This window comes from Podarcis tiliguerta, assembly GCF_965153285.1.
Source record: "Podarcis tiliguerta genome assembly, chromosome: 11".
In the NCBI taxonomy this organism is placed as follows: Eukaryota; Metazoa; Chordata; class Lepidosauria; order Squamata; family Lacertidae; genus Podarcis; species Podarcis tiliguerta.
In genome coordinates this window covers 62,355,291-62,365,592 of record NC_139544.1, presented here as the reverse complement: position 1 = coordinate 62,365,592, position 10,302 = coordinate 62,355,291, and the positions used below count along the sequence as shown (strand labels likewise).

General features: G+C 51.4%; 1 protein-coding gene and 1 long non-coding RNA gene across 8 annotated transcripts in view; one reads left to right on the top strand and one right to left on the bottom strand.

Moving 5' to 3' along the window:
- LOC310659622 overlaps positions 1-10,302 on the top strand; it is a 325,082-nt gene that overhangs the window by 55,426 nt on the left and 259,354 nt on the right. The gene's annotated exons all lie outside the window — the stretch shown is intronic.
- Positions 1-10,302, bottom strand: part of IL11RA (interleukin 11 receptor subunit alpha) — a 140,739-nt gene that overhangs the window by 6,997 nt on the left and 123,440 nt on the right. For all 7 annotated transcript variants that reach the window (XR_014502795.1, XR_014502796.1, XM_083403045.1 and 4 more), the window contains 6 exons: positions 8,835-8,998; positions 7,256-7,419; positions 6,102-6,243; positions 5,230-5,325; positions 3,478-3,577; positions 1,509-1,591 (listed from right to left, as the gene is read on the bottom strand). Coding sequence is in view for 5 of the 7 variants with exons in the window: in XM_083403045.1 (XP_083259171.1) it covers positions 1,509-1,591; positions 3,478-3,577; positions 5,230-5,325; positions 6,102-6,243; positions 7,256-7,419; positions 8,835-8,998 (749 nt within the window). In the remaining 2 variants the exon portion in view is untranslated. The remainder of the gene's footprint in view (positions 1-1,508; positions 1,592-3,477; positions 3,578-5,229; positions 5,326-6,101; positions 6,244-7,255; positions 7,420-8,834; positions 8,999-10,302) is intronic.

The window sequence follows — 10,302 nt, the reverse complement described above, 5'->3', positions numbered from 1 at the left end:
AATCTGCTAGCCTGCTGGGGGTTCTTTGCTGCAGCCCCGTCCAGGAAGCTGCCTGAGCCCTGGGAAAGCTCCGCCATGCAGGATCTGCACAAATCCCAGGTCTCCCTGCTAACGTCTCTTCAGCTCAATGCTGCAAGCTTTGCAATGTCTACATGGCTGAGCTCCCAGGAATGGCCAGGCTGCTCTGTGTGGAACATTTTAGGTAAAGGGACCCCAGACCATTAGGTCCAGTCGCGGACGACTCTGGGGTTGCGGCGCTCATCTTGCTTTATTGGCCGAGGGAGCCGGCGTACAGCTGCCGGGTCATGTGGCCAGCAGGACGAAGCCGCTTCTGGCGAACCAGAGCAGCGCACGGAAACGCTGTTCACCTTCCCGCCGGAGGGGTACCTATTTATCTACTTGCACTTTGACGTGCTTTTGAACTGCTAGGTTGGCAGGAGCAGGGACTGAGCAACGGGAGTTCACCCTGTCGCAGGGATTCGAACCCCCAACCTTCTGATCGGCAAGTCCTAGGCTCTGTGGTTTAACCCACAGCGCCACCCGCGTCCCTTTAGCCGCCTCTGAAACCAGCCAGATGAGGCTTTGGCCAGCAGGACTCTCCCAGCAAGAAGCCCCGCTGCAATTCTGCAGGCCAAAGTGGCGGGACGACGCATTTTCAGACTGGTTTGTCTGCAGCAGCACCCCCTCTCTGCAGTCCCCACCCTGGACCTCACAGCCTTCAGGCAGGTGCCAGGGGCGTCTGGAGGAATATGGAGGGGACACATCAGCAGGGAGATTTGCCCAGCTGTGCATCCCAAATTAGGTCCGATCAGAAGGTTGGAGGTTCGAATCCCCATGATAGGATGAGCTCCCGTTGCTCGGTCCCTGCTCCTGCCCACCTAGCAGTTCGGAAGCACGTCAAAGTGCAAGTAGATAAATAGGTACTGCTCCGGCAGGAAGGTAAACAGCGTTTCCATGTGCTGCTCTGGTTCGCCAGAAGCAGCTGAGTCCTGCTGGCCACATGACCCGGAAGTTGTACGCCGGCTCCCTCAGCCAGTAAAGCGAGATGAGCGTTGTAACCCCAGAGTCGACCACGACTGGACCTAACGGTCAGGGGTCCCTTGACCTTTTTATGTCAGGAGAAAGGAGACAAGAGTGCTCCTGGGCATGCACAGAGTGATCGTCTCAGAGAGAACGGACCATGCTTTTAGAGTTTAAAAGTGGTGGCAGATCTTCCATTTTCAGGTAAACAGAAGTCCAGGCAGGGTTGACCCCCAACATCAAGGCCCAGCCCCTGACAAGGGAAGCAGGAATAATTAAGGAAACCCACCCACATTCAGACGGCCTTGAATAATTAGCAGCCAGCAAGAGGGTGGCCTGATCCTGCGGGCACCAGGACAATGCCAGAGAGAGACTTCCAGCCAGAGGAGGTCTGTGCACTCTGAGGTGGAGATGCTTCTGCCCCATATCCCCTCTTGGGGGAGCATCTTGCCCCCCTCCCCTTCCTCCCCACAAGCTGCTGTACTCACTGGGCAAGGCCTTCATGTGGATGGCAGCGGCAAGGAGGTCGTGGTTTTTCGTGGCCTCTTTGCTGTGCTTCTTCATTCGGACCCTGGGAGAGATGGGGAGGGGGAGAGAATTGAGGCGGGGGGCGCTTAGCCATGGGATGCATCTTTAGCCTGGAAGAAAGGAAACTGAGAGGAGGTGGGCTGACCATCTGCAACTATCAGAAGGGCTGCCCCATGGAAGGGGTAGAGACCACGTCTTCTCCTGCTCTGGAGGCGAGGATTGGGGCCCATGGATTCAAATGGCAAGAAAGGAGATTCTGACTCAACATGAGGAGGAACTTTCTGACCGTGAGAGCTGTTCGGGATTGGAAGCCGATGGACTCTCCTTCCTTGGAGGTTTCTAAGCAGAGGTTGGGTGGCCGTCTGCCATGGGTGCTGTGGCTGAGATTTCTGCATTGCAGGCAGTTGGACTAGATGACCCCCAGGACCCCTTCCAACTCTATAATTCTATGATTGTTTTGCATTGTTTTTATAGGATTTTGGTTTCTTCGCTCTTGCATGATGATTTATTAAATTTATATACCGCTCTCCATCCGAAGACTGCAGGGTGGCTTACAGCATATAAACAAAATGCATGACATAATAATAGAAAACAACAATATTCCCCCCCCACACACACTTTTAAAACGCCCTAGATTTGTTTGTATGCCACCTTGATATTTGACAGGAGGGGGCTGTCTGCAAATATATTTTTATAAATATGAATCGGTGGTTCCCAGAGTGTGTGGTACTCTGGCCACACTAGCTGGGGGGGGGGGGATTACCGGGGTGGGGTGCAAATAGGCAAGGGGGCAGCGGGGGAGGCTGGAGGTGTGAATGGCTAGAGACTTTTAAAAGTTGACATGGCCGAATCAAGTGCATCTGTTTTGCTGCATTAAACTAAACAGTTTAAATTTGATTTTCAATAAATGTGCATGACATTGCTACTGTTTTGGATTTGATTGTGTTACTGCCTTCCTTAGTGGGTTGTGCAAACTGTAACGCTTTTTATAGGGTATTGGGTGGTGTTAGGGGCCTAGAGATGAGCTCATGGAACTGAGAGGACAGTGGCCCAAAAAAGTTTGGGAGCCGCTGATCTAAATGAATGAGCTGCCCAGGTTGTGGCAGTTTGCTGTGTTCTGCCTCCTGCTCTGCCAGGGCCTTTCTGAGGCTCTTCCAAGCAAGGCCAACCCAGTCCAGCCCCCTCTCTGCCCATCTGGACTTCCCTTCCCCGGAACTGGAAGCCTTTATTCCGACTCTCCCACCAGCTCCAGCCTTGGAGACACAACCAATTTGCGTCTTGTTTTAGGTGGACGGTCTCCAGAATCGGGGTGGATTCCAGCCAGCGAAACACAACAGGCCAGGCTGGGCAGAGGATGGGGCAGGGACACAGTCACAGAATTGTAGTGTTGAAAGGGGTCCAAAAGGTTATCCATCCTAACCCCCTGCAGGATGTGGGGCTGGAAGGGGCAGTCAGACCTTTCCCCCGTCAAGACTTCCCACCGGCCATTACCCACTGGTAACTTCCCCTAACGCACATATTTTTGCAAAGTGATTTCCCCTAATAAATGCATTTTTATCCACACTTTATCCCGGAGTACACATTACTTGACTGGAGAACCCCACTGCAAAATTCAGGGATGTGGGCCTGCGTTTTGATTTGGGCGCTGTTTCTGAAAGTGCAAATCCGGTAGGCTGGCTTGCCAGCGTGAGCAGACTCATAGCTCTCCCCCATCCCTGCTCACAACTGGGGGCCACCACAGAACAGGCCCTGCCTCCCATCGCCGTAGGTTGAGCCACACCCGCGCCAAGGGCAGAAGCCAGGGTTTGAGGGCTCGGAGGCCCCCCAAATATGGAACTGGTCCTTCCCAAGCCAGGTGCTCCAGCAGAAGTGTTGGAGAGGAAGGGCCTCATCCCCTCTGGGGAGAAGGGAGGGTGAAATCACACTTACCACATCAGAAAGGCGAAGACCAGAATCACCGCCAGGACGAAGAAGGCAAAGACGCCCAGCGACACCAGAACCGCCACCTTCTCCGTGGGGTCGCTGTGGCCTGTTAGGGGCAGAAGGGAAAGGGGTGTGATGGCCTGGGACTCGGGCTCAGACTCGGAACCAGAGGGGACTCAGTCTGCACCGCATCCTTTGCCTCAGGCATCATCTGAATCAAGTCTGGGGCCTGATCCTGAAGAGCCCCAGTCTGCACACGTTCCCCTGCAACAAGCACCAGCCGGGCCGAGTCGGGGGCCTGATCCTGCCCTGGCTCCAGATGCGGGGATGACCTCCTTGCCTCCAGCTGGGCCATCACTTACAGCTGCTCCACTACCGGTTGGGTCAGGGGAGGCTGAGGCGGCCCCTGGGTCTAGAAACCCACCAACGTCTCCCGAGCTGCAGAGACTCAGGTCTGAGAGAAGGAGAGACCTGAGTACTCACAGGAGGAGTGCTCACCTTCGGGAGAAACAGGGAGGTGAGTCGCCGGGGGATCAGGACCGGCCGCTACCCCAACAAAGATAAAAGGCTGTCGGATCCCACCCCAGGTTGTGGGAGCAACATTGCTGCTTGCTGGAACCTGCCTGAGATCCTGTATCTGTCCTTGCCTGGTTACCTGCCTTGTGTCCTGCCTTGGCCCTGTCAGGCTGACTCCCAGTGGAACCTTTGGGTTCTGGATCGGACCTGGACCGCGTTTAATGGGTTACCCCCGGGCCCAGCACAAGGGGAGGCTTTGCGGGCAGCCTCTGTAAAGGACGTGCCCTCCATCACTGCCCAAGTCCAGGGCAAGACCTACACATGCCTGATCCTGCAATGTTATCTACCAGGACCCCACGGAGAGGCTGAGGTCTGAGAAGCAGCCCTGTCTTGAATGGCTGGACTGGAACGAAGCCAGAACCACCACTGTCCATAGCAGGTGGGTTCAATGGTCTCAGAATTAAGTGTCTGGACAGTAAACACAGGACAGAAGGGTGAATGGGCCGGGATCACGGATCTGCTGCAAAGCAGGGTGTTCCTCTGCCCAGGGTGCCCAGGGCAAAGCCCAGGGTCTTGGGTGAGCAGGATGGGTGCAGAGAGGCCACAGGGACCCTTACAGGACACAGCTCATGCCCAAAGACAATGCAATGGAAGTTCATAAACAATGCCTGGCCTGGGGAAAGTGGAGAGTTTTCCTCCCTCTCTCCTAACAGAGAGGCTCACCTGGTCTTTAGGCACCAGGCATTGCTCTTTACCCTTCGGCCCTTCAATAACCGATGGCCTGTCAAATGGGGGCGGAGACTGTTGTTGTGATTTTATGATTATGCTGTGCATTATTATGTTTTTATTATTGTGCTGTGTAAATGTTGTACGCTGCCCTGAGGTCTTTGTACAAATATAAATTGAATGAATGAATGAATGAATAATACTAGAATTTGCGGACATCCAAAAAAGAGGAATGTTGGAAGTTTCCCCCCCCCTCTCTCATATTCCCCTCTCCCCTCCTCCCCCCCTCTGGCTGCTGGCCTGTCCTCCTGGCACAGAGCACTCTCTGGGGATGAGGCCCCTTTGGGCACTGACCTTCCCAGGGGGTCTTCTGTTTCACGAACACAGTTGGGTTGCAGAGAGCAGCCTTTGGGCACAAGGAAATACCAGCCCCATCCCTGTGCTCAGCCCCTTTGCATTTAAAGGTCAGATAATGCCCCCCCCCCCCAGTTCTGGGCCTGAGAATGAGAGACCTACCAATGGGCCCATTGTTGGGGGCCAGAGAAGGCTCCTCCGCTGGGCTTTCTGCCTTGATGGCTGCAGTGGCTGTTTCATTGGGTACCAAAGTTTGTCCTGGGGAAAGAGAGAAGCATTTTAGGGGAAAGAGGGAGAGGACAGAATTATGGCTCCCACCCTCCTCATTTAATCCACACAGCAACTCCGTGAGGTAGGTTAGACTGAAAGGCAGTGATTGGCCCAAGGTCACCCGGTAAAAGCTTCTTGGCCAAGTTGGCAAACAGTAAAAAAGTCCAATTCTTCTTCCTTTTAAAGTGGAAATGTAGCAATTCAGGACACATCCAGACTTCCTTTTGTGTCACTTTTCTGGGTAGGGGTCTGCATTTCAAAGCTCCCTGCCCAAGCATTAATAAAGCAATTTTTTTGCCTTGTTGCTTTCCCCACGAAAACCCACTCTTTACCATGGAAAATATATATGCAGAAATCCCAAATCGCTGTTTGTTTTGATTCTGTGTTAAAGAATGGGTTTTCCTGGGGAAAGCACTGAGGCAAACAAACAAACAAACAAACAAATGCTCAGACACAGACCAGGAAAGTGCAGACCTGAGTCAAGAAAGCGCAGAGCAAAATTTAAGTGTAGATGAGACCTTGTGTTTTAATCCACTTTATTTGCACCGCAGCCCCGTCCAGGAAGCCGCCTGAGCCCTAGGAAAGCTCCGCCATGCAGAATCTGCACAAATTCCAAGTCTCCCCGCTAACGTCTCTTCTGCTCAATGCTGCAAGCTTTGCAACGTCTACAAACGTGAGGTTATGGTATGTGCTTGGAACCCCCTTGCAAAGTGCTTCCTTCAAACAAGGCACATGCCCCCCCCCCAGCTGTGAGGGCTCCTTACCAGTGGCCGGCACGGCCCACACTTCAGGGGTCCACTCGCTCCAGTTCCCAGCATCCAGGAAGTCCTTTGCGCTCACCTGGACCACATGCAGCAAGCCCAGGAAGGCGTCTGTTATCACCTCGGACACGTTGGCCGTCTCCACCTGCAGATCCGGGACACACACAATGGGCACCTGCAGGATGAGACCCCTACTCTCTGCTTCCCAGAATGTGGCACCCTGTCGGGCAGTTTTTTTGTTTCTGTTTTTGGGAGGGGTGCTCTCAGCTCATGCCACCAACCAACAGCAGGCCATAGATCTGTGAGCCGTGAGCCCCTGCGGACACATACTTCAAGGCTGGTGATGATGGATAAATGTCCTTGGGGCAGATCCTGTCCGCCAGGATCAGTCTTCTTGGAAGGGAAGCCCTGATAAGAACCTCATAAATACAGATGCAAACCATCGGCCCATCTAGTTGTGCTAAACTCACAAGCTCACAATCTTTTCACAAAACCCTCTGCACAGCTGGCTAAACAGATGTTGCATGAAATCTAGTGAAACAGCTGCCAGTGAAGATTCATAGAGATACTCAGAATCAAGGAGACTTTATTGTTAGTTAACAGAAGTCTGCATTTAAATCCAGATATTTTTGGAGGAGAAGGTGATGGGACAATGGAGTTCTTGCACCAAGGACATTCATATATGTTTGCTGTTGTGACCAAGATACCAATCTTGGCATTCAATACGAGGAAATACAACACAGATTGTTGCTGTTGAGACCCAGCTTGGCTTCTCCTTTACATCTGCAGGTGAGGCAGTGGAAGTGCTGGACCATTGTCTTGCCTCGGTAATGGACTGGATGAGAGCCAACAAACTAAGATAAGATTGAGCCACTGTTAGTGGGTGGCTCCCGAGACCAGATAGATGGGAGATCACCTGCTCTTGATGGGGTTACCCTCCCTCTGGGTGAGGACTGGGTGAGTAGCTTGGGGGCCCTCCTGGATCCTTTGCTAGGTAATGGGACTGGCAAATTCAGCAGACAACAAGAGCAATGAAATAATACTTCAACCACAGGCCAATGCCAGGCAGCTGAGCCACAGTTTCAGAAGTGGGCAGGCAACACTCCTCTTTCTGAGCATAAGCCCTGGGCTCCATCCACTCCTGTCCCTCAACTCACCACAGCCCAGGAAGTAGAGGTGACGGGTCGGTATCGCAGGCGGAACTTGAGCAGGAAGTGAAACTGCTTGGTCCAGCTGGAAGGGTATTCCCAGCTCACCTGCAGCTGGTTGGGCACTGAAGGCACTGGCTCCACCCGAAGATGCTCTGGTGGGTCTGGCTTGACTGGAGGACAAAGCAGAGGGGTGTTGCAAGCGCTGCAGAGGTGGGAAGTGTTGGGATTTGGACTACGTGCCATTCTGTGCAGCTTCACACAAAGCAATTAGAAGTTGGCCGAAAGCCAAGGATGACTGAGCAGAGAGAACTTATTGGACCTTGGATACAGCTCTACCATTGGTTGAGGTCTCACACAGGCATGGTGACTTATGACCTTCCTGACTGGATAGTTTGTGGGTCATTGTGGTGTTCTGAGTTCTGAGAGTCGTTTGGAGTTTGTTGAGAGACAGCTAGTAAAGATCCATATCCAGCTAGTAAAGATCCTTCTGGCAGTTCCCTCCCTGCGAGAAGCCAAGTTACAGGGAACCAGGCAGAGGGCCTTCTCAGTGGTGGCACCCGCCCTGTGGAACACCCTCCCACCAGATGTCAAAGAGAACAACAACTACCAGACTTTTAGAAGACATCTGAAGGCAGCCCTTTTTAGGGAAGCTTTTAATGTTTGGTGTATCACAGTATTTTAATATTCTTTTGGAAGCCGCCCAGAGTGGCTGGGGAGGCCTGGCCAGACAGGCGGGGTATAACTAATAAATTATTATTATTATTATTATTATTATTATTATTATTATTATTATGTGTTCTTGCATATAGTAACTTGTAGTAAAAAGGTAAAGGGACCCCTGACCATTAGGTTCAGTTGTGGCCGACTCTGGGGTTACGGCGCTCATCTCGCTTTACTGGCTGAGGGAGCCGGTGTACAGCTTCCAGGTCATGTGGCCAGCATGACTAAGCCACTTGTGGCGAACCAGAGCAGCGCACGGAAACGCCGTTTACCTTCCCGCTGGAGTGGTACCTATTTATCTACTTGCACTTTGACGTGCTTTCGAACTGCTAGGTGGGCAGGAGCAGGGACCGAGCAATGGGAGCTCACCCCGTCATGGGGATTCGAACCGCTGACCTTCTGATCAGCAAGTCCTAGACTCTGTGGTTTAACCCACAGCGCCACCTGCGTCCCACTAGTAACTTGTAGAGTTAATAAACACCTCTAAGTAACCAAGTTACTAGTAGCAGCGTCCGGCTGCTGCTTCGTCCATCCTGCCTGTATCTGATTGCTTTCTGGAACTCTGCGCATGCTCTGCTAAGGTCTGGCTAAGGTCCTGCAACAGGTCAAAGTTGCAAAACACCAATAGGAAGCCCATTCGTTGAGATCGGCCGTCCAGCCCTGGAAACGCCACCCTATCTGATCTCAGCTTTGGACTGATGGTGGTCACATAGTTTGGAAGCAACATCGCTCCTGGAGTGAAAGAAGAGAGCTGCCTTTGAAATACTCCACCCTGCCTACTCGATCTGGGCCAAAGAAAATGGCTCCGGCAAAACCAGGACATTGCTGTGCCTACCCCCCCCCCCCCGCAAAGGGCAGGACTTACTGATGCCTTGCATGAGGACGTTCAGGAGGCGAAAGTTGGAGCCCAACGGATTCACCTCCGTCACGTTGATCCAGTAGCCGCTCCAGAACATGGACTTGTGGATGGTGCAGGAGAACGGGTGGGCAGGATCCTGGATGCAGGGCCCCTCCACAATGGGCAGAGACCTGGCCAGAGACAGAAGTGGGGATAGGAAGGCTTTGGCAAAGGCGGTGATATGATTGGTGGGCTCCGCTGTGCAACCCTCTCCTTCCGCAGCCCACCCCACGGCAATGGAGAAAAAGAAAATAAAACTGCCAAGTCCACGAGGGGAAAATCTGCAGGAAACAGCTGCTTTTCGGCAGCAAGAATATTATTGGCACAAAAATGGAAGCAAGAAGAATTACCGACGAAAGAATGGCAGATGAAGTTGATGGACTATGCAGAACTGGATAAATTAACAGGAAGGATTCGAAACCTGCGGGACCAGAGATTCTTAGAAGACTGGAGTAAATATACAAACTATTTGAAAAGCAATTGTAATGAGATTAAGCTCCTAGGACTGCAGGAAGCTTTGTAAGGAGGACTATTTGAAATATTTCAAGAAAGACTATGAGGAGAATTATTAGTTAATGATAATTAAGAGTAATAGAGAAATTAAGAAATGCAGAATAAATGATAAAGAACGGAAAATCATCAGAGGTGTTGACGGAAGTCTAAAACATTGTATAAGATAAGAAGATATGTTATATGATTGTTGGAAATATGTTTAAAAAAACTAATAAAAATGTATATATATATATATAAAAAGGAAACCGCTGCTTTTCTAGGGCCACTCAACAGGGCACAAAGAAATCCCCGTGTTTCCAAGTTCTCCAAATCTCTTAATGGCCACGATTGTGATGATGCAAGAACTGGTTGCAACCCAAGAGACAATCTGCACCTGCCTTCACCAATCGAGTGCTCTCTGGATGTTTTGGGCTACAGTTTCCATCTGCCCTAGTCAGGTTCCCTGAAACATCTGGAGGGCACCAGATTGGTGGACTGTGTGGATCTACAGAGTCAGAATAATCCCATGTTAGGAGTTCCACCATTTCAGAAGGTGAGAGATTTTGTATGGGAAGAGTACCGAGTGTGTGTGTGTGTGTGTGTGTGTGTGCGTGTCTGGGGATAAGATGCTCACACGCAGGACCTGAGCACAGGAGCATTTCTCCTCCTGCAGTTTCCAGCAGTTGGCATTCAGAGGCATCGATAGTGGAGGGAGAACACAGCCCTCAGTAGTCTCCTAAGAAACAACTCTTGTGATCACAAGATAGAAAAGTATGTTTAATAGCGGTTGAAAATGATATGCTAAAAAACTAATTATATATATATATATAGAGAGAGAGAGAGAGAGAGAGTCCCACAACCTTGGATGCCTTCATTACACACCTTTAGGCACCAGGCAAAAACATTCCTTTTCAACCAGGCCTTTGGTTCACCTGACCATACC